Below are 24,126 nucleotides of genomic sequence, written 5' to 3'. Positions count from 1 at the left end.
TTTAGTTTGGTCTGATTTAACTTCAATCACTGAGAAAAAAAATGTGTCTGTATTTGAAAACTTTTGGTTTCAACTGTAAATAACGTGTTCAAAATTTGGACTTTTAATCAAATGTTAGATTGGACTTTATTACAAAACTGTTCAGTTAGAATATGAAGCACTTTCAAGGGCTTGATCCAGAATCAAGCACTTTCCAAACACTGGAGACACCTAATTGAAATTCAAGCATTCTCAAGGATTTCAAGCACCCTGGTGAGAGAGTGTTACATAACCCTTTGCAGATCTGAAAACCTTCTGTAAAACTAGTGACATCACCAGCAACTTACAAAGTGAAGGTTTCATTGTATTTAGGAGCCCAGCTGTTGTTCTTCGACTTGGTGGCGTACTTCCTCTTCTTGTCGCTCAGGTGGGGACCGATGATGTAGACCTCCACGAACGGGCGGAATATTCCCTGCGTCTGCCACCTCAGGTCGTTGGCAGCCACCACTGAGGCAGAGAGGAGACGAAAAAGAGGGAGAGTGAAAAGGAAGGTGTGGGTGATGATGAGAAAGAGGTTCATGCGCGGGAAAAAAAAACAAAAAACGTGTGACACTGTGGAGTCGTGAGAAGCAGAGAGTGAACAGGAAAATCCTGGTGCTTTCCTGGTGCCTAGATGACGCAAGAAAGAATATGATTCCTTTCAAAATGATTCACATCCCATGAACTTTAACACTGTGCCATTTACTCTGATACCCTTAAATAAAATCCAGTGCAATTAAATATATGTAGATATATACAGTGAATCAGTCATTGCACAACTGCAATGACCAAATAGAGAAAAAAATGTGCTGTAAACTTGCTTTTTAATTGCAACAAAAACAAGATGCTAAATACTAATGCATAACATATTTTTATATTTTCATTTAGAAAATCACCTTGGTGCACCACAGAATATCCAAATACTGAAACACTTAGAGGTATGTGTTTGCAGTGTGAGCAGCAGTTCCACAGGTGTGGATATATTTTGCATGTTCATATTTTTATTTGACAGCTCTATTTTACGTTTGTCCCATAGCAAGCTTTTGAAAAAGTAGTTTCACTTTTATTTTATCTGTGAGTGTGAAAAAAAAAACAACAACTTTACCTTTCACTGTGACTTTATGTTCGCCAGTGTTTGGATGAGTGAAAACCTCCACATGGATGGACACTTCGCCCACAGCGTTGTCCACTCCGGTGCCTGACATATAAAAATGGAGAAAAGAAATACTATTAAGACTTTGCATAAAAAAATACAAACACCTCCTATCTCTAGCCAAACATTAACAGATGCCAGAGGGTTCTCATGACCATTTACTCTTCGTAGTCTGGATTGAAATAACTAAAATTTGCAGATCATTTCCCTTGTAGTTTTATACAACATAGATAATGTTACAGCAGGAAATAAAATAGACTACGAGCATCCGATTAAGAACATGTCGTGGTCTTCAAGTGGAGAATTAGCCAATGCCGCTATGAGTGGGCAAAGGTGTTTGATAAAAGCAGGCCTGCTTTTTTTATTTGTGCTGAGGAACAGAAATACAACCAGTTATGGAGGCGTGTTTGGAGGTAAGAATTTCTTTTACAGCTCTGAAGCCACAATACAAAAGAACCTAAAGATAAAGCCTTGACTAAAGGCAACAGGTTTTATACAGTATGCAGCTGAACTGTGCAAATGTAAAACATTGGATAAAGATGTAGTCTTTTGATGCAAAGAAGAATAGGCTAGAGAGAGGTGAGCTGAGCTTGTGGCATCATATTCAAAAAGACTTGAGGCTGTAATTGCTGCCAAGAGTGGATCAACAACATATTACGTAAAGGCTGCGATTTCTTGGTTTCCTATTTTTAATAAATTTGTAAAACATTCAATATTTTCTCCCATTGTCATAATGGGAGTCTAATCTAGTACAATTTGGAACAATGCTGTAAATTAGCAAAATGTAGAAAAGTGAAACGTGATGAGTACTTTCCAGATACAACTGTACAATTTTGAATTCAGACTGAATTCTTATGCGGTCATAGTTATAGATGCACAGTATCTGTATAGATGCAGGGTGGTTAGTAAGAGGCAGAGAAGAAGAAATGAAATATGTTGCAGGGGGTCAGTTGATAGTGTCCTGACAAAGATCAAGTCAGCTCATGCTCAGACGGATCTATACAGGTGCACACACCATATACTGCCTTCACCCAATTATGGTGAAGGCAGGTGGTCATGGTTTATGTTTCTTGTTTAGCTAATAGTACTCTTAGCTTTATTTGTAATTTTGTCATGAACTTCCACCAGCACCAGATTCAAGAGTCATTAGTGACAGATGGACACTCATCATGGGCATGCATGTCATTTGACCTGTAATGATACATTTAAACAGTTCTTTTTCCAGAGTAGAAAGATTGGAATACAGTGATTTAAAAAACAAGATTGTTGTGCACAAATATGCTATTTTTACACAACCTCATTTATAATCAATATAAGTCCCTTGTCATTTTACTGAGAAACTATAACTACATGGTTTTTACAGTCAACAAGACTGACTAGATTTTGATCAGTCTTCAGAAATAGTACAGCTCATTTAAATTGGTTGGTATCCTGGGACAGACACCGCTTCAAAACAAAGTTTAGCCTCCAGATGTTTTTTTTTTGTCTGACCCATTTTCTCCAGACGGTAAAAAATTCAGTCATGTTTGAAGGTGTTGGCTTTGGAGGAGATGCCTCTTCGTCAGTCAACAGCCTCTCAGTCTCTTGACAAGTTTCTTCGTGGTCCTTTTAAGCTTGAGCAGTTTTAGTATTGTTCTGCAGCAGCCTAAGTAATTTCCTATAATTTAAAGACAAAGAGGTTGAGTCAGACCCTGAATCTTAGACATACTTTGGCGTTTCAACAAACCAATGGTTTCAGCTAGTTTTGGACTGAACAGATCAGCATCAAGCTTCTGCAGTGACCTTCATCCTCAAACTTGTAGAAAATTTATAGACTATGAATAAAAGTCTGGTCCGTGCCAGGAAACTAACCAATTTAAAGAGACTCTCCATTTCAGTGAGGCTCTCTTGGTGTGACTGATTTCAGATGATGTTTCTGTCTTGCCTTAATGGATTGAAACAGGAGACAGTGGACACATCTTTCTGCTTTTGTATTTTTTTTTTTGTGTGTGTGTGCTGCAAGTGGTTTACATCCACATACACCTCCAGAAGGATACAGTGACAGATGGACATTAATTTTTAATGTTTTAATTAGTGTCTTCGCTCAACAACTAGAAGCGCGCGTGTGTTTTAACCAGTCGCCCACTAAACAAGGTGTCTGTGGGAGTTAGACGGCAGAGTGTTCCTGGCATGCATCTCTCTGCGGCTCTCTGGGGAGCATTATGGGATTGTGGTGGTTGATCTGCCAACAGGACCAAAGAGAGCAGCAGCCATCCATCTGGCACTGTCTATTCTGAGGGGGATGTTCACGGAAGATGAGAAAGAAACTTTGCTGGCAAATAAGAAGAAAAATGCTCCGAGAAGCTGAACTATTTTCCTCTTCAGGAAAAACAGCAGAAGATAAAATATTCTTCCCATGACTCTTCACTTATTTCAGTAGGGGATAAAGTAGATTTATACTTGCAGTGTGTACACAATCAGCACCATTATCGTTGCATATTTATTTGTCCCACAGATTTCTTTTTTTACACTTAAGTAGTTATGCAGAACTGAATCTGGCATTTAAGCAGTGTGGTGAAAGGAAGTTTAACTATTCTATTAGAAAAGTTAAAATCTACGTCACTGAAAAATAGGGACATTTTAACATTAGGTAATCTGGGTTTATGTTTCAGAAGTTGTCAAAAATTCATTTTATTGAATTTTTTTTTTTCATGTGAAGAAAGTTCAGGGCTCAAATCCCAGCCTAATGTCTTTCAGCATGGAGTTTGAATACTCTCCCCATGTTCTCCCTTGGTACTCCAGCTTCCTACTATAGTTCAAAGTCATAATTATTAGATGAATTGATCTCTAAATTATGCTCAGTTATAATTTTGTGTGCATTGTTGTCTGTACTGTGATGTACTGGCGACCAGTACAGGGTATACACACAGTACCCAATAACTGCTGGACAGACACCCTGTGACCTTGCAAGGATAAGCAATTATGCAATTATATTTTCTTCTCCCTGGTATTTTTCCAAAAGAAAACACTCATAATGTGACAGGCTTTTGCTGGAGCGCTGGGTATTTCACACTTAGCTGAGTGCCTGAAATACAGCATCTCATGATCATCAAGGCATTAAAGAGGATGCACGCAAATGCTCACTGAATGCATCCAGCTTCACGCATGCTCTGTACAAGTGTGCAAATCTGCTGAATGCAGAAGAGTCACAGGGTTTTATGCTAAACTAAACTGACAATTTGAATCACCTGACCCAGGGGAATATTTTTGATTTGCTCAGTTCGCATCATGCAGATGAGTCGAGGTCTCTTTCTCTGTCTGCATGTGAGCGCTGTGTGGGCTTTTTCTTTGTGCTTGTTTGTATTTGATGATAGAGCAGACAAGGGCAGTTCCCTTCCAGACAAAATGAGCCAGCAGCCATCATCTTCTTAACAAGAGCCTTATTCATCCTAATTTGTCGTTTTTCATTCCCAGCACAAAGAAAGGGACAGTTCTGCCGAACAAAGGGGATTTCCTCTGTGGTACTCATCACTAACAAGCATTACTTTGTACTTCTGCACCTTAAGGGAAGGAATAGTCACATTGCTCATTCACTCACACACACAGACCCATTTGGCACTCTGGCCTTTCTTGATGATTTCATGCTACATCAGAATTGCTCCACAGTTTAATGCATTTTCATCATGTTTTTCCTGATGTCTGCCCATCATGCTTCAGTGTCTGCTCATACATACTGTCAGTGGCGTATGTATTCACTGCAGTACATACAGACATCAGTATTCACGTTACATGCATGAATGCATAAGATTCCTGCTGGTGTGGCGGGTGAAGTAAGAGTGTATTATTCATTTTGTGCATTGCATTTCTCTGCTGAGATGAGTTTGAGCAGGCAGGAGTTGTAAGGGTTCTGGATGCATATGAGGGGTTGAGGGGGGTTGGAGGTGAAGGGAGTTGGGCTTTGATCTGGAAACTTTCTGATGGTCTCAGATGTCTCAGGGCCTGAGCCTGAGAGCCACATACCCTTTTCTGGGTAAACATCCTCACTAGTGGTGAATCTCACCCCCTTCCCGCCGAACACTGGCCCACAGACGGGGCAGGAGGAGGAGAAAGGAGAAAGATGCAGAAATAAGAGGTTTGCAGAGGTTCAAGTTTAGAATCACAGTGTTGTAAAAAACAGACCAACATGTATCAGCATTTTCATTAAAATAGGAAAAACTGTTACATCTATTTATTAACGCTGATGTTTTGCTTTTAAGAAGCATTGTGCAGATTGTTTTAAACACAGGAGAATCTGTAAAATCTTCTCTAGCATTTTGCAGAGTTAAAGTTGAATAACTCATCCATTGAAGTGGCATCCCCCTGAGCGGTGCTCAGTGTGTCAGCTTGAGAGCTAGCACAGAGACAATGGCTGCTACTTAGCTTATCTGATGGTGTGACAGAGACTGAGCAACAAAACTACAGTGAGTAAGAGATCAGAAATGGTGGATATTATGGAGATATATATATATATATATTTATTTTTTTTCCCCCACAGCAGGTAACTGGTACATATGTTCAATGAGTAGCTTCAAAGTTTCCTGTTCGGCTAGGAAAAAGCTTAGCATCAGAAAATAATACTTGTCTACACAGTTTTGTTCTGCAATCTCCAAGACACAGATTTCCCAGACAACATACCTGGGTGGGTCCCATACTGGATAAATGTGGACAACAATATGGGAACCACATGGTTTTGTTCATGGTTTCCATGGTAGCCCTACATGGGTTTGCCCAGATAAAAAGCCTATTTGGGCAAACCCATGAGAAGCAGATTAGAACCACAGACGTTTTATTGAAATTTGATGTGACAGGCTAACACAACGAAATACATATTTTTAAATGAAAAGAAAATTTAAATTTATTTTCAGAGCTAAGATGTGGAAGGCATGACCTACATTCACATTCAGTTGCAGTGACAGCGGCACATCTTTTCGGATATGCTAATTTCATCTTTACACATATTTTGACAAAAACGTATGTAAATATATCTTTGCATAAGAGTTTAAGCTCCATAAAACTAGCTAGACATAGTTGAAGCACAATACTCAAATCTTGGCACAGATTCCCAGTTGGATTTAGGTCTGAACTTTGAGCCATTGAAGCAAACTCACTGGCCGTTTAGTAAGTTTAGGGTGGACAACCTTGTAGGTTTTCAGTTATACTTCTCCATTTTCAGAAAATGATTGTATTTTTTTTTTAAGAATAAACAATATATTATTTTACTTTACACTTCGCAATTATGTCCACATAAAATCCAAATGAGATGCACTGACCTTTGAGGTTGTAAAATGACAAAATGTGAAAAGATTAAAAATGCGTCAGTGGTGTTGGAGGCCAGTGTACATCAAACAATAAATTAGATTTATAATGTCCAAATAGAAACATTTAAGGTAGAAAAAAACTTTAGTTTACCTTGGGCATTTTGCGACTGGACAAAAGTCTTAATGAGTTTGTCAGTGGCCTGAGTGTAGAGGGACAGGGCGTAGTGGAGAGACTGGAGGTCAGGACTTTTTTCCAGGAAAGTTTTCTTCAGACCCACACCACCAGCATGGAAGTATTGCTATTATGCAGAAAGATAAATCACAAAACAGATTAATTCTGCTTTAATTAAATTTTATGTAACAAAAATAAACTATTTTTAGGTGTCATTTCTAATTTATGTACTTCAGTAAATTAGAAAGAAACAGATTTCTATCGCAGCTTTTCTTGTCCCTTGTGCCTTGAAAGGATGTAGCTTAGGATGAAAATATCCTATCTATAGTAAAGTAACAGAAAGCATAAGGATTACCTTGATGGTGTCCAGAGCCAGCTCGATCACGGCACACTGCTTGGGTGATAGTGCTTTGGCCTCTTCACGCACCATGTGCTCCTAAATAGTACAATTGCAATGAAATGATGCATAAAATGACAAATCTCTAGTCATGATCTAATCTTGATATTTAATAACAGAATAAATCTTTTAGCTGAAGCAGTGGCGCCAAACTCCAGAGCATAAAATTAATGTACCTTCAATTTAGACAGCTGTCCGAGCTCCTTGGCAGCGTTGAAGATGAGCTGAGTGCCCTGAAAGAGAGAGGAAGAGAAGGTAGAAAGGTAGATAAGTAAAGTAAGACTTGCTTAGTATTATGAGAAAACAGGACTATAGGGCTTAGTGTCACACAGAGGACAGCGACGTTTCTGACACATACGCACCTACACTGTAAACATTCACTCTAAGCAGCTTTACTCATGTCATGGTAGTTTCCTTCAAGTGCTCCTATAACACTTATCTGTGTTTTATTCATACCACAACATTACACTCTGCTGCACACCCAAACACACGCATACACACAGACACACAGTACAAAGGGAAAGAGGCTCAGCTCAAAGGAGGGGGAGGAAAGAAGAACAAACATAATCTCACACAAACACACACTGTTACAGCAGCTGTGCAGTTACACTGTGGTGAGAGCAAAGAAAATCCTCCAGCCTAATGCAGTACTCTGGTAAGAGGATCTGGTAAGTGCTGCAAACAGCACCTTCTAATCAATGTTTCTTTAAGCCTTAAAAGTTTGATATTGGGGTGTACCGAACTGGTGTTAAGTGGCTTGTGAATCATTGAAAACTGAGAAAAGTATAGGCTGCTGAGACATTTTGCTATAAAAACAAAGAGTGTTAATTTTGTCTCTGACATTCCCAAATGGACCAGCACCAGTCTGTATGATAGTTTAGAGAAATCCATTTTCAGCTGTATTGTCAAATATTGAACAGAGGCGTCTCATGTGCAGCTACTGATTAAACAAAGATTTATTTGCCTTTGTGTTTCACTAAGATTTTCGTATTTCATCGTGATGCTATTTTTGACTGAAAAAAGGCAGACGCTAACAAACACTCATCACTGACATAAAAGTCATATTAATTTAGGGCTTTTAAAGATATTATAGATTTCTTCATAGCATTCACTCACAGATGTTATGGACTAATAGCACTGCACATAATTTCAATTAACCTTCAAAACAAGAAGTCAGTGTACAAGTTTCTATTCAGCTACTTGAAAAAAATAAGTATATACTGCTATTTGTTTTCAGGTTTCAAATATTTTCCCACTGATTTGCGATAAAGTTGAAGAATTTGTAATCACTCCTCCTTTATTATTCCATAAAATTTGCATCTGCTACTATGACTGATGGTAGTTATCTTACCGTGAGTATATCAAAGATTCTTCTCATCATTTTAGCCAAATAGCTCAATGAAAATTTCCTCTAGAAAGCATTTGGCTTGTCCAGTTGATTAGTTGATTTGCAGAGTTTATTTTGCGCCGGATTCTTCTTTTTCTTTATTAGCACTCTCTAAAGCAAGGGTTATTATTAAACAAGTTTTATTTGTGGACAGAGACGCTGGTATTCTATTAGCATCTAGGTTACGACTGGCCTGAGCCAAAGTGCTTGCTTTGTTGTTTTTGAAAAACCTAACAAATTTTCTTTCCTCCACACAAAAACTATTTTATGACAGAATGTTGCATGCTAACACTAAGCTGTTAGAAAATTACACCATTTTCAAACTTAATGAAGATTCAGGGAGTATAACTTAACATCAGGTCCCTTCCAGCACACTAAATCGATTTAAAGTAACGCTACTAATTCAATCAAAGAATTATCAAATATACAACCCTAATGCTGCCAGAAGATTGGTGATAACTATGAAAAGCATCTAGTTTTTTTTTTTTTTTGCAATTTGACAAGGGATAATTAGTCAACTATTAGTATGCATATATTTCAACCCATATTTAAATTTTGACCTTAAGTCGATCTAGAAAAATTCACACACTGAGATTGTTAGAATGACCACATGAATAAGTTTAGAAAAGCCCCAAAATTAATATGCCTTAAAGTCACTCATAGAGTAGTTTGTCACTTTCACCGGGAGTATACAGTCAAACTATACGTTGCTTAAAAAAACACCAAATTGTATACAAGTAGAAAAACAAAATCTATATTCCTACTGCTTTGTTGGATTGGGGAGCTGAGAGACAGAGACACAAAGAAAGGACATAAAGGAGAGAGACAAGACACATTGATCTGAAGGTGTTTAGTCCTTACATCACTGTGAGAAGCACTCTTCAGCCTCCCCTGGAAAGAGAGTAGTGGTTAATACTCGGAGCAATGGCCAGTCCCTGCTGCTGTCTTACTTTACTCTCGTTTGCTACATGCGATGTGTGCTACATTGCTTTGCAAAATGCTCAGAAGACACTGATCACAACCAGAGATGTTGACTTTTTTAGTTAGCGACACTTTGCTCTCTAAAGCAACAACATAATCTGTGCTCTTAGATTTGACTCTTGGCCAAGAAGAACAGTAGTACAACAAGAATAGCAAGATTCATACAAATATGCAAGTACCACATTTGAACTCCATACTTCATAGTACAAAAAAGTACCAAGGAGCACCCAGAAGCAAAATGGATTGTATTAATAACATAAGAGAAAGATATCTAAAAGAAACTAATTTTTTATATGTTGAAAGACAGCTGGCTAAGTAACTTGATTTAATGTATGCCCGACAGAGAATAAGTAATTTAGCAAAGGCCTCTACAGTATACTTGACTCGAATCAAATAAATCTTACAAATTTATGTTTTTATAACATACCTGGTGATATGGGTAGTTAAAAACCAATTATTGCAATATTGAGAAATTCAAGTACAGCAAATAAATAAAGAACTAAGGAACAAACCTTTTATAATGGATAAGATTTATAGCAAAAACTGAAATTTCAGGTGTGGAATAAATTAGAAGATCGCTACATTTACTGCCATCTAAATTGGCTAGAAATACGCACAGAAAAATCACATCAGGTGAATTTGATTAGCGTATTGTTAGTTATTATCTTGAAGGGGAAAATGGGTTCAATTGATAATGGTTTCAATGGATTTGCCCCACTGAAACCTCATTTAATTTGTTGTGATCCTGACTGTTGAGGTGAGCACAAATCCCAGGGTAAAATGAAAAAATTTGTCTGAGAACTTCATTAAGAATGCCATAGTAGCTTAAGAGATTGGCAAGGGAATTAAGAAAACAAAAACTAATAAGTTTTCCCCCAGAAAGACCAAAAGATGCTTAAAAAACCCTAGAAGCCCTAAAACGTAGTTAAGAGGTGGATTTTTTATTTGAAAGAACTGAAATTTTTAAAGTGTGGCAATTTTTATTTATTTACTTATTTTGCACAACTAAAGTGAAGAACTGCTTGTGATGTTCTTTTTTACTTTTGATTGAATAAGGTACTGCATGGTGCTTCAGCTTGTGGCTTGTAGCAAGATTGTCCTAGATTTGACTCCCAACCAGAACATTTCTGAAAGAAGTTTGCATGTACTACCTGTGCATGACTGGGTTCTTTTGGTCTGTAAAGCAACAACATAATTGTTACAATGTATTGCTGTATATTTGAGAGTTATTTTAATTGTTAGGTGAGCACAATAGTAGAAATTCTAGAAATGGCTGTCATATGAGTAAATATTGTAGGTTTTCCTAATCTATATCAGCATCTACGGTGTTATCGGCCGACATTAGTAATTTTTTAACATGTTGGTATCAGTCCGATAAGTAAAACTAGGTTGATATAATGTTGGTTTCCATAGTGTTGGTATTTGTGTTTCTGGAGGGGAAAGGGTTGCCCATGTGGGATGCAACATAGGATTATGGGGCTGTTTAAATAAATCAGAGAAACAGTGTAGGCAGTGTGGTCGCTTTTACTTAGTATCAAAAGTGTAGGACAATATATAATATATATATAAAATTTGCTAATATCGATTATCGCAGCAGCATCCATATTGGCTGAAATTTTTATATCGGTGATTACTTCCAGGAGGAATCAAGAAAAGGTGAAAACCAAAAGAAGTAGGACATTAAGTCACCCCAAAGTTTTGAACTATACGGACAGCAATTTCTTTTAGGAAATAACATTTTGCATGTCAGTACTGTGTACAGCACCACATTGTTACAACAGAACATGAAACTAAACCAGGACAGACCAACATGACAGGTCTGCAGAGACATACAGTGCAGTACAGTGTTGTACAGCAAACCGAGAGAAGACTGAAGTGTTGAAATAGATCAGATGCAAGCAACAAACCCACAGTAACGGATTGGAGGGCAGGGCAGTTTAAACGGGTAGAAGAGAAATGGGAAAAAGGAAAAAGGGGCAGGTGATGGGGTCAAGACTCCCGATACCAAGAAACCAAGAGATCAGGGTCATCCCACTGCAGTCCCAGTAACAGGACACATTGGATGAGAAGAAACAAGGCAACACCAGGTGGAAAAGAGAAGTACCACTTCCTGTTTGAGGAAGAAAAGAGCAGAGAAGGGGGTACTGATAGATGAAGATTACTGAAGGAGAGTGGCACCTATAAGACGTATTCAGGAATGCACCATGCTTCTGTCCTCTCAAAGAAGAGACAGAGCTAAGGGAAAGGTTAGAGACAGAGCAGATTGGAGTAGAGAAATTGTGAGGAGGGAGTAATGGAGCTACGCAAAAACGGGAGGAACGGGTGGCAGCCACATAAAGCAGATATTCGACCACTGTGACAGACAGACAGACACGCAGGAGTGCTGTACTTACAATCATCTGTGGAGGGAGAGCGGAGCAGGATGTAATAATAACCACAACAACAATCAGAAAGAAGGGTCAGTCAAGCTGCAAAGAGCCCCACATCAAGCAAAAACACATGTTTGGGCTCCAAAGCTGAAGGTTTGTGGACTGTCTAACACCTGCATGAAGTCTGAGTGGAGTGCAGGTGAAAACTGATGAGTCAGCAAAACTAATTCTCTTTTTTACCGCAAAATCTGTCTCTCAGTAAATGTGATGATTTAATAGATTTTATAGATTTAGCCTTCCTTTTTTCCTTTCAGTTGATTAACTGGGAAACCTACAAATCAGAAGTATTCATACTCCCTGAACTGTTTCATGGTTTGTCACACTACCACCGTAAACTCAGCAGAATTTATTGGGACGTTTTGTGACAAGAATACGACATAATTGTTAGGACATGTTTTCAAAAAATTCCACAAATTAAAGCCCAGAAAGAGTGGCATATACTGTATTTTTCAACAATGGTTTTTCCTTGAAAAAATAATTTCAGGGGGTATGAAAATATTCATAAAGCACAGTATGTGCTTGTAATACAACAGACGTCTGCAATGCCATGTATCATAACTAAATATAGTAACTTTATTTTCAGTGATATGAGGCTCTTTAGATAAAAAAACTCAACATAAACAACATATATAAATATATATATATAAAACAAAGCAAAATAAGAAGGAAAAAAAAGGCTGCTTTCCATAATGTAATAGTCTTTTTGGAAGTGGGCCAGATCCTTAGGGCAAACAAATTTAAGCCAAACTGTTGCAAATCACTCATAAAGCAGGATTCTCTCCAAATATTTGTAGGGCGACACTCTGGAGAGCAGCCATGAGCTGATGCTGAAATGATATGGTGCAATCCATTTCCCCTGAACTCTTCATTAAAATACTCGATCTTGGTTGCTCGAATGAACAAAGACACTGGTGGCAATGTTGCGTACTCTGTGTGTGGAAAGTGGAGAAGAGAGCTGGGTGACATGTAAAAGCAAAGCAAAAGCAGTTTGATCTTTATATAGGACCCATCTTGAACAGCGACACGCACGTTTCCTCTTTTGTCATCCATTTTCTCCCTTTTCATTTAGTCCTTTCTTCAGCCTTTAGTGTGTGTAAGCACTTGCTTTGGCATGTGTTATATATAATTCTGGCTATCCTAATTATTTCCTTTATGCTCGTGACAAAAATCAAAAGAAGGAAACTTTTAATTTTTGGTCATTCACTGTGACTTTAAGACATTAAAAAGTCGTTACACAACACCGATATTGGCTGTTTGCAAAGATGGTCTGAATGCATGAGCATTTATTCACATTAGAAATATAAAGCACATATCTGTTTTTGCATGCATGCAGTGTTTATTTGGTATAATAAATCTAGAGTTTCAGGTAATTAATATGCAGCTTTGTATAATTCTCCCTGTGCACTCATACTTGTCTGAGCTCTCACCGTTTGGTCTGTGAGTGGAGGCAGAACAATGGTTTTCTCCATGGTGTTCATTACCAGCTTCCACAGCTCCTTCAACACACGTTTTAGGACAGTCTTCTCACAAATCTTAGCAAACAGAGAGAGGCTGGAAAAAAAGAAATAATGATAAATACTAGAACTCCGTCAACACAACATTTTTAAGAAAACATTATGTTTCCAAGAACATCAGTATCGTGCAGCAGAGTGAATGGCTATGTAATAACAATGGATTTCAAAATACATGGATGTCAGTAGAAACAGGAACAAATATGTTGAATAATTATGTGTCTGTATCACTTATTTATCTCCTCACTGCAGAACCTTAACTTTAATCCTTCTTTAGATTAGATGAAAATGTCACACTGGCTTACTTGCTGTCCAGGAACTCCATGATTGGCTGCAACACGTTGTCAGCGTCCTGGGCCACACTGCTGGCGTTCCCTACATTCGACGTCCCTTTCACCTGAGCCAAAATGTCGCCCATCTGCTTCACATTTTCTTCAATGTGAGGCTGGAAACTATGGAGCAAAAAACATGCAGCTTTATGTGACATATGTCTGGCAGAAATCTATGTTGTGATTCAAGTTTGAATGCGAGTGTGGGTGAATTTCCACCTGACGGCAAAGACTCTGCTCAGATCATCCATGACATTGTTGAGCTTCACTTGCAGATCTTTCAGGATATCACTGGCCTCCACACACAGCTAAATCAGAAACACAAATGCACAAGTACAACTTTTATAATAAAAACAGTTCTAAGTGATCAATTATTAACATATTACTTCTGTTTTATTAGATAATCAAAAACATAAAAAGGGAAGTAACTGGATAAATCAAAGAAATCTACATTTTAAATACATTTTATTTAATTTTTTAAATATTTTTTTGGTGAAAAGTATTAAAATATTATAGCTGGTTCACATCTTTCAGGACTTTCTATACATTTTATTATCATATTTATTATCATGTCTGCTGAATGTCTCCTTTATTTGCATAATGTCTTACATTAAACATTTAAGCTTATATAACCAATAAAACTGTTGTGAAAAGATGTGAAAGCTTCACTGCTCGAGTGTAAAGTTGTCCTTTAGTTTCCTACTCAGTTTTATTTATGGACTCCACCAATATAGTTTAATCAGTTAAAAGCTGGGTTTACTGTCACACTTGCAAATGCAATATTTTTTATCCACTTTACTGGTGACAATATAAGGTGTCTGGGCTGCATTTTATCATCTCGAGTTCAAAATCTAAAACACTTTGGCTGACCAAACCTGAAATGTGTAACACTCCTCTGAACAGAGTCTATGGAACATAATTTGGGACGAATGAAACCTTTATTCAGTTTTTGAATATGAGAAAACTTTGATTATTATTATTATTTTTTTAATCAGAACCATAGCAAAAGAGACAAGTATTATTCTGGACTAGTCCAACGATGGCTAACATCCAGATTATACAGACTCTGTGTAGTTTGTGATTTCTTAAATTTTCCCTCAGTTTACAAAAATTTTAACTGTTTCCATAATTTTTCCCAAAAGCACCTAAAATCTCACCTCATGTTGTCTGTCGAAGGATCTGGATGAAAATAAATGCTAAATTTGACTGATGGGTTAGGTTTAGTCTTACTTAACATAAAATTATAGATGGTATTTTAGCCCAACTAAAATGATTATTTTACTAAACTTTGGAATAAGATAACAGATTATAGCAAAATAAAGACTTTTTATAACAATTTAAACTTCACTTGATCTAAGATGGTCATAAATGGAAACACAAAGGATCAAAAATGTTGAGTAAAGGTCCCTCTAGTATGAAATAGTGGGCGCCCATGTGGCAGAGTTACTCACGTCTTTTCCACCCATGGCTTCGAACATTTTCTCCAACTGAACTCTCAGTTGTTGGATGTTGTTGATCAGAATGCAGGGCTGAAAATAAGAGTTTAAATGTGTCTGAACTAAGGTCTTTAAAGAAAAATCAGTTCATTTGTGTTGGTAAAATAAATAGTATTCCTATATAAAATAAAAATAAATACTTTATGCAGGCTCAGTGAATCACTTACCACTTTCTCCATGGTAACATAGTTGGCAAACAACTTGGAAATGATATCAGCATAGGACAGAAGAACATTGCTGATGGTCTGCAAAATACACATAAAGAATGTTTAACTTTGTATTTTCTTCTTTGAAATTTGAAAGTGAGGAATGAGCTGCAAGAAACACCCGCGATCAATCTACCTTGGCAAATCGCTTCATGTAATGTCCTACGATTTGTGGATCTGGACACTCTAACTTTCTGATGATCTCAAAGCTCTGGTTGAGCTGGGAGAACACATCCACCACCGAACAAGAGAAGAGAGCATGTTCTGATGTGACCTGGAACTGCAAAGCAGAAAAACATGGGCTAAGAAAATTAAAAAGCATTAAAAAAAAATGTAAATTATGAATTAGAGATTGATGAATCTGCAGCAGGAAGAAAGTCAGCATTCAAAAATGTGGGGAGATGTAATCTTTGCCCAACTAAAACCATGTAGGCTGAGAAACAGGTGCTATAGTAAACCGATCCTTTGATGTCTGTCACTGCGTGTCCAACTACTGAGACCAGACAGTTCAACAGGCCGCCGGTGACAGGTGGGGGGACTGTCGGCCTCATTGTAATTGGCTGGTTAGCACCTGCTCTCTAATTGGATGGGGTGTCTCTGTGTGACCAAGGGGAGTCTGGGTAATGAGGTGAGGACAGCTTTCATGCACTTACAACTGTAGAATAAAGCCAGCAATGCCTTACTGCAACAGAATTTTCTTCCCTGTTGCTTGAAGTAGAGAGGAAAGGTTTTGGGGGAAGGCAGAAGGAAGATGAAGCTTTGAAAGATAATAAAAGAATCTGAAACCTTACCCCATCTTTTTTGTCTCTCTCCAAAGCCCCGTGCAAAAAGTCACGAGAGACTTCCTCATTTTCATCCAGCCACTGGATGACGAACGGCTCAAACCACCTGCAGAACCCAAACATGCTCACACATATCTGAACCACATGTTGACTTTTGTTCTTACAAAAATGATGATGCTTACGCAGGGTATTCAGGCACTCGGCTCTTGAAGAAGGGAAGGTCTTTGCAGTACTCGTTGTACAGCCATTTAACCTTAAAGTGCAGGTTCATGTAATCGGCACTCTTACACAAGCGGTTTTTCTCATGTTCTGAAAAAAGACAGAAACCATAAATCCATTCAGATGTCTTCCTTAACTTACAACAAATCTGCAGCAAATTGACTTCTACTTCTGCTTTTCCTTTATTAAATGAAATCGTCATTCATCATTGTTTGCACGTTTATGTACTTATGTTCAGCTTTAATACAGAAATTTGCCTGACGAACTGAAACTGGAAGACTAACAGTTATTTCCGGTAAAAAATATTAAGTTCACTGTTCATAAAAATATCTCTATATCAGGCCTTAACAGTTCACATATTGAAGATTTGATTTCAACTCACCTTCCATTGCATACTTCATATCCTGAGCAAACAGATTCCACATTACTTCGGCACTTATTTTTCCAACGTTGAGCTCCTGGGGAAATCTTGATGGAGAAGAACAAAAAACATGAAACTCATCAAGTTAAAGAAAGCTACTTTAATGTTATGAAGCTGAAACTGATCACCAAAATGACCTGCCATTCATTTTATTAAATTTTGTTGATACATACTGGTTTAAGCAGGGAGTGTAAGAGTTTTTGTCCTCCTCAATGATGGAAACAATAAGTGTGATGAGTTTGGACCAGAAGTCCAGGTTCTTTATACTGGGTCCCTGCTCCTCAGGAGGCACAGCGCCCTGCTTGGCCTGGAAGAAAATATAGCAACTTTTATCACTGAAGTCATCAGTGTTGGCTCTCTGTTAACTTTAAAAGAGTTTTACTAGTTAATATGACTGTTTCTCCCAAGTCATGCATAACTGCATATATTTTTGACATAAACAGTCACATTTTTTCATGAGAATACTCTTCATTTTGTCCTATCCTGCATAGGCACTGCAAATCTTTTTCATGTATATTCATTTTCAGCTTGTCATTATAAATTTCCATTTTTAGGATTAGATAAGCTTCGTTATTTTATGTGAGCTGCAAACTTAAGAGTCTTTCCTCTTTCGTCACAGTTGGACTTGGGTCACTAGCTTGATCAACTTTCTTGGTAACAAAAATAATTTTAGCAAAGTATTTCAAGAAGTACTTCTGATGATTTCTCAAATTACAAAATACATAAGGGAGAAATAAAAGAATACAGTGTTGATGTTAAAAGATGAAATGCTGTGTTAATCATATCTTGGAAATTAATTTAAAGCACATATTCAAAATACTTTTTAAATAAATTCCTATGAAGTTTGCATTGTAGCAGCCTCTGTTACTGAAGAAGATAATCAGTAAGCCAAAGTATGTAAATGTCAACTTGAATTTTCCAAAAGTTAAAAGGGTTTTTGGAGAGAAGGGTCAAAATTCTCTAGGGTTTGAAGTAGTTTAAGATGTGCTGTAAGAAAAAAAAAGCTGCAGGGATAAAAAGGGAAAGAATCATCTTGCAGACATTTCCTGCAAAATGCTGCCACATCCCTGAGGATGAAATGTTTTATTCAAAGGGAAAAATGCCTATTTGAAATTCAAAGGGGGGCGATTTAATGAACGCTTGAAACAAGTTCTAGACATCCCTGTTGAAATTCACTGTAGAAATTTTGGATTGAAGAGCCTGGTATATACAGACTGCAGAGATGATAAGAGCTCAGCACACATAAAAGGCATACACGCAGAGCAGTCACAGTGCTTTTAACACATCAAATAAAGACAGCTTAATTAGTGAGCAAAAATGGAGTCCCAACAAGGACAAATCTTTTTGGTCTTTTTTGCTACAAGGAAGTGCTGTTTTTAATGGTCACTAAGTTAACTGAGCTCTGAATGAGCTCCAGGTTATGTGATTTAGGGAGACTAAATAAAACTGAAGTGAACTATATTTGCTCGTATTTTGGCGCTATTAAACTGTCCACATCCAGGGTGTGTAATTGTGATTCCCCAGGTCTGGTGCTTTATACATTTTAAATCTAGACCTGCGACAACATGCCCAACTCAAATAGTTCAATTATCTCCTCATTCTGACAAAAGGTTCTGCAGGAGCATGCTATTAACACATTTATTGAACTCAGAAGTGTTTGAGCAGGGAAAGATTTACAACATGCAGGACTTGCAGGAAGAGGAGTGTCCAACTTCTTTCTCAGTTTTAAAGCTGATAAAAGACAGTGAAAATTAGTTAACTTAAATATATTACAGGTTAGAATTACGCGTCTTTGTCTCAAGTATGGCATGCTTGCCCTACAACAACATAGCAGCATATACACAATCAAAAGTTTTACTATATTTTATGATACGTCAGAGATTAAATAAATCCTTTGGGGCGTGCTGTGGTGGCGTAGGGGATAGCGCAACCCACATTTGGAGGCCCTTAGTCCTTGACGCGGCCGTCGAGGGTTCAATTCCCGGACCTGGCGACATTTGCTGCATGTCTTCCCCCCTCTCTCTTCCCCTTTCCTGTTAGCCCACTGTCATATAAGGGACACTAGAGCCCACAAAAAGACCCCCTGGTGGGGAGGAAAAAAGAAAAAAAATCCTTTTAGGGAGTCAGTCAGTCCAGTGCTGTTGCCTCTTACCGGGTCTGTTTGGTACTCGCGGCTGTAGAGTTCGTGACAGTTGTTAAAGATGTACTCGTAGGTGGAGTTGAGGCAGGCTTTCACACAATCCTTTACAACCTGACTGGCCCTGGGTGGGGACTGGAGCTCCTGAACCTGAAAACACAAACAAAACAATGCAGTCAAACCAGATGACCTGTCTATTGACACAATGTCTGACCATGTTTCACAGTGAGACTTTGAAGGGGACTGCACCTTCATTCTGAAGAAGGTAATACTGGTGAGGAGGTCAACTGTGGATTTGAGATCCTGTAGCCTCTCAGGGCTGCTGGCCGGGAAGTTATTCTGCGGTCACAGGAGAAAAAAACAACACACACAAACACTAGGCCTCAACGCAACATTTCAGATTTGCCTTTATCTAGTGTGTCTATGTGCAAGATCCAGTCCTGTCACACAATTTTCACTGCCAGTGAGACCTCAGCTTGCTGTGTGGGTGGGTGGTGTTTCCTGGATGCGCCTGTGTATGTTTGAGAAGAAATGTCACTCTAATTAACAAAATGCCTCTTGTTTTTAGTGTTTCTCCAAAAAGGGAGAGTAAAAATCGAAGATGCAGAAGACATAATGAGAATTATGTGTGTGAGTGTGTACTTCCTGAAAAGAAGGAGCATTCTTACTCGATACATGGAGAGGTCTATCCTTAGAGAGTTGTGCAGCTGATCTAGAAGCTTGACAAATCGCTCTTTCTGTGGGTAAAACAAAACAGGACTTAAAGAATTTGAATGAGAAATGTATTCAAAAAGATATCTCTCATCCCCATAAGACTACAAAAACACTTATGAATAAAATATGTATGTAGCATATAGATGTTTTAGTGACTCACTCCAAAGTTTGAAGCAGCAAATCGGTCAGAAGCAGAAACGTTGTTGGTTGCCTGGGTGGTGTGGGCGTAGTAGGCGTTGATGTTGGCCAGCAGGGTGCTCATGACTGCAGGCACACCTGGGCACATGTACTTGGATGACAAGCAGGCAAAGTGACTGTAAATAAGAAATGAAATCATGAGCAAACACCGGATCTTAACGGCTTCAACACATTACTGCACAAAATCATATTCTAGGTCCTCTTTATATGTATCGATGTTTGGAGATTTTTAACTTAGAATCGTACGTCATGGCTTGGTAGATGGACTCCACTCCGTAACGCATGGCAAACTCGTCTACTATTTCTTGGGGAGTTTCCTCAAAATAAACTTTCCAAGCATCATCCCCTTTTGCATCAGGGATCTTCACCACACCATTATTCTGGATATCTGTTACATAATGAAAGAGATTCTACAGAAAAAAAATACAGAAGCAAAGTAAAGTGAGAAGGGTGGAAGGAGAAAAACAATAAGAAACAAAAATGAAAATGGGAAATATACAGTACAGAGGTTTGAAATGAATGAAAAGTAATTCAATCATTTTTTCACACCTCAGTGGTTTACTGAGGCGTAATTAGGTTTCATACACATTAAACTGTATAGGTAGAATAGTGCAAGCTCTCAGTCCTTTATGTCTGTTGGTAATAATGTATGAAGTATCATGAAACTACATTAAGAGGCCAGAAGAAGCTGCTGTGCAGACCATAAATGTTAAACCACTGAAACACGCTCAGGGTGAGTTGATGAGAACTTATCTGAAGCAACAAGTATGATCATATGTCATATAAGATTCACCTAATAAGATCTGCTGAGTAATGAGCCGAGCAATGACTCCATTGAAATCTGAGATTCATCTACAATCGATCAGGTGATTTTTTTCTTCTGCACACAGTCAAAATATAAGTGTCTGTCTTCGCTTTGTAGGAGAGGGACTAGTTTCTTTAGAGAAAAGAATACTCCACGGGGCCATTACTACATTATCTCTCTTATTGTAATCACAAGTTCCTAATCATATTTCAAATTGTTTTAAGCTTTATAACTGCTCTCACTGGCAATGTCAAAATTTGGGTACTATCTTGTAACCCTTTTCTGACTAACAAAGATCAGCATAATGTGGGTCTATCCTGAAGAGCATGTTCTGCTGTCTTTCCCATTTTGTAGGGTTGCTACAACTAATGTGCCTTGATATAATCTCTGGAAAACAAAAACACAAGCACATCAACTTAAAAAAGAGAAGTATAAATTTTAAAAAATATTCACATGTATTTATTTTATAGGAATTGTTGAAGGTACCATTGCACTTTCAACCAGTGTGATACTGGTGATTTTGTTGAAACAAATTTAATAGTTTTCCCCCCTACTGAATAAATTTTCTCAATGTAAAGATTGTGTTTTTCTTAATTTTTCAGTGTGAAATTATGCAATAGCAATAAAGAAGTTGGGCTTTTTTAAAGATAAACATTACCTCATGCAGACAGGTGTACTGTACGTGATATGGAGCGACTGTCTCTTCTCCTTTAATTTCCACATTAATGCGCATTCGGATAGCCCCAGACACAGCTGATTTGTCCGTACGTTTGTCTGAAGTGTGCAAAACAGAAAGACCATCACTCAACTTCATCCTGAAATTTCTACAGTTGTAACAATTAGGTAACCCTTGCAGCTTCTGCATGGCAAGATAATCCAGAATCTGTGAATCATTACATTTTAAATAAGCAGGAAAAAAAAGAGCATACCAAGATTATACCAGACGTCCATCTCTCCACTCAGAGTGCGGACTTCAATGATAGTTTGACCGAGGAAGTCGTCCGACTCTCGCTTGAACTTTTGCTTCACCCGAGACTTAATGTCATCATCTTCATCCCAGACTCGCACCTTGATGCGGTCTGAGGAGTTGTGACATTCACTAGAAATGTGGAACAAGAGATTAAGCCACATGCATCAACAACACTGATATCGTGACTCATGCCGGATTACTTACAAAGAAAAAATAAGACTAAAAGAAATTTGAGATGGTTAAACCTGATTGATGCTGAAATTAATAGAAATTTTTATTTGCCAAAAAATTATCATATGCAAGTTACATGAAAGGTATAATTTTGCTGCCTTTTGCGGATTTTTAATTTTAACTGAGACTTTGTATGACCTACCACTAAATACTTTCTGCTGACGCAACTATACGTAGAGTCTCAACCTGCCTAGAGAAATTTTTAAACTCACAAATTAAATGTTTCCTCCCAGACAGGGTTGAGGTTGCCATAGATAGTTTTGGTCCTCTTCTTGGTCTTCCCCACCTGGACAGTTACATAGGGATCACTAGAACCAGTTTTATCCTTTGCTTGGAGACCCTGAGCACACAACACTGAACAAAAGAGAAGAAACCATGCACTGTAACTGTGTGTGTACTTGGGTGTAAACAGCTGCCTCATACTAAAACATAAATGCCACCTGTGTTCCTGGCACAAGGACGACTATTTGTCTCTTTTTACAGTCCAACACAGCTGTCATCTCCTTTGACAGTGATGCTGACCATATTGGCTAGCTCCGTTTAAGGTGCGCTGAAAATGGCTTCTCCTCACCTGTGATGCAGATCTTGGCTGACCATTTGGAGGTGCCGTCGAGCACACTCTGCTTGATCTGCTTCATTTGAGTGACATGGGTGGACTTGATGACAGCAAACACTTCCTGGATGAGTTCAAAGATCTCTGGTTTGTTCCTCTCACGGATCTTCATGCGGTCTTTAAGAACCATGATGATGTTCTGGGTTCTGTCCTCTGCACCATGCTTGGAGCTCTTCTCTGCAGCTCCTGGTTGCAAAGACAGTCAAAAAGTTATATCAGGAAAGGGATTAGAAATCATAAATGAAATGAACTTGATTTCAAATAAAATATGTTGACAGATTGGACAATAAATAAATGAAAGCATGAGCAAAAGTTAATTACTGAGAAGATATCTATTCCATAACTATGAAATTCATTTTCAATCGATTTTAATCCGTCAAAGTGAGAGGTTTATGTGCGCAAATGAAAAAAACTATGATCTATTTCATGAATCAAAACCAAACGGAGCTCTAAGCAATAAAAAGCTGAGCTAAAAACTGATGAAAAACAGGGAGCTAAATGACAAGGAAAGACAAACTGCTTTTAATATCTTTCACACAAAAAGGAAACAGAAATGGAGGACTCTGTTTCGCTTTGATTATTGAACATAAGAAAAAATAAGTCAACTGAATGGTTTTTCTGTTAATAGAAAACATTTATACAGTAAAACAAGGTTACACACAAATCTTTCACTGAACACACAATCACTTCAGCAAAAAGTTTAGATTAAGGGTACTATTAATTTTGAAAAAAAAAAAGAAAAAAAAAAGAAAATCTCACAAATCTTCATGTGTGGAAAAGTCAAATGTCACAGATAACAATGGAATGAATGCCATATTATTTTGGGCTTTTAAAGAAGCCTCTTCTGTGTCTAATTTATGGATGTATCCTCAAATATTACCTACATCATCATTAATTGCCAAGTTGCAGGTTATTTGTCCAATCTTTCTTAATTAACATGAGCTTATTTAAGCTGAATTAAGACATGGAGGCTTAAAGGGAAGCTAAAAGCATTCTGACAGGTGTTTGGGGGCAGATTTTATAAGTTCTCTGGTTCTAACAAGAATCAAATTATATGAACAGAAGCCAAAATAAGTAAATAATTTTTTAAGAGATAACAGTGTGGGTCTTTGCGACACGGGTCTCAAAAATGGCCAGGAATAACTATGTTTAGTACGTGTAAAACTTTAAACACAGCACAAATAGTCATGAATAAAACAGAAAACTAAACAAAACTAAACAGTGTAGATGTCAGTTTCAGTGAGAAAATGTTTTGATCAGAACTCACCCATAAGCTAATACATGGCACATTGGTGCCTATGATATCTGTCTTTATTCATTATGACAGTTTCAATCTTGTTAGGTTATTTCTGTACACTTGCGTTAAACCATCATGTCACGCACAGTTTCTTCCTAACACTTCTCTTACTTTGTAGACAGTCAGCATTGAGCAGGTCCTGGCACTTCTCATGGCATTTGACTCCACACTCAGTGCAGCGCATGCCTTGGCGAGCAATACCCCACAGCAGTCCTTCACACTCGTAGCAGTAAGTTGGAGTGGTGGCTGTCCACACCTCGAAATTGTGTGGGGTGGTGCAAGAGATTGGGTATATGAGCGCCTGAAGGGTCTTCTTGTAGACATGACTCTTCTACAGAATGAGCGGAAAAGATTTGCTAAGAGTTTGGCTTTGATGCTCCACAC

At 38.0% G+C, this 24,126-nt stretch overlaps 1 protein-coding gene across 10 annotated transcripts in view; it reads right to left on the bottom strand.

The window, feature by feature from the left end:
• unc13a (unc-13 homolog A (C. elegans)) overlaps positions 1-24,126 on the bottom strand; it is a 45,573-nt gene that overhangs the window by 2,427 nt on the left and 19,020 nt on the right. For 2 of the 10 annotated variants that reach the window (XM_044130154.1, XM_044130161.1), the window contains 28 exons: positions 23,854-24,073; positions 22,404-22,631; positions 22,045-22,186; positions 21,561-21,730; positions 21,290-21,405; positions 20,073-20,236; positions 19,789-19,942; positions 19,583-19,651; positions 19,164-19,253; positions 18,930-19,064; positions 16,951-17,084; positions 16,739-16,824; positions 16,320-16,446; positions 16,147-16,243; positions 15,492-15,635; positions 15,317-15,394; positions 15,105-15,182; positions 13,873-13,961; positions 13,630-13,776; positions 13,241-13,364; positions 11,778-11,783; positions 9,265-9,294; positions 7,193-7,249; positions 6,975-7,055; positions 6,599-6,746; positions 5,171-5,227; positions 1,124-1,216; positions 327-486 (listed from right to left, as the gene is read on the bottom strand). In XM_044130154.1, the coding sequence (XP_043986089.1) occupies positions 327-486; positions 1,124-1,216; positions 5,171-5,227; positions 6,599-6,746; positions 6,975-7,055; positions 7,193-7,249; positions 9,265-9,294; positions 11,778-11,783; positions 13,241-13,364; positions 13,630-13,776; positions 13,873-13,961; positions 15,105-15,182; positions 15,317-15,394; positions 15,492-15,635; positions 16,147-16,243; positions 16,320-16,446; positions 16,739-16,824; positions 16,951-17,084; positions 18,930-19,064; positions 19,164-19,253; positions 19,583-19,651; positions 19,789-19,942; positions 20,073-20,236; positions 21,290-21,405; positions 21,561-21,730; positions 22,045-22,186; positions 22,404-22,631; positions 23,854-24,073 (3,224 nt within the window). The remainder of the gene's footprint in view (positions 1-326; positions 487-1,123; positions 1,217-5,170; positions 5,228-6,598; positions 6,747-6,974; positions 7,056-7,192; positions 7,250-9,264; positions 9,295-11,777; positions 11,784-13,240; positions 13,365-13,629; positions 13,777-13,872; positions 13,962-15,104; positions 15,183-15,316; positions 15,395-15,491; positions 15,636-16,146; positions 16,244-16,319; positions 16,447-16,738; positions 16,825-16,950; positions 17,085-18,929; positions 19,065-19,163; positions 19,254-19,582; positions 19,652-19,788; positions 19,943-20,072; positions 20,237-21,289; positions 21,406-21,560; positions 21,731-22,044; positions 22,187-22,403; positions 22,632-23,853; positions 24,074-24,126) is intronic. The other 8 variants (XM_044130159.1, XM_044130162.1, XM_044130157.1 and 5 more) reach the window with 5 other exon arrangements.

This window comes from Gambusia affinis, linkage group LG10, assembly GCF_019740435.1.
Source record: "Gambusia affinis linkage group LG10, SWU_Gaff_1.0, whole genome shotgun sequence".
Lineage (NCBI taxonomy): Eukaryota > Metazoa > Chordata > Actinopteri > Cyprinodontiformes > Poeciliidae > Gambusia > Gambusia affinis.
The sequence above is the reverse complement of the archived record's forward strand: the minus strand, read 5'-3'. Positions and strand labels throughout refer to the sequence as shown.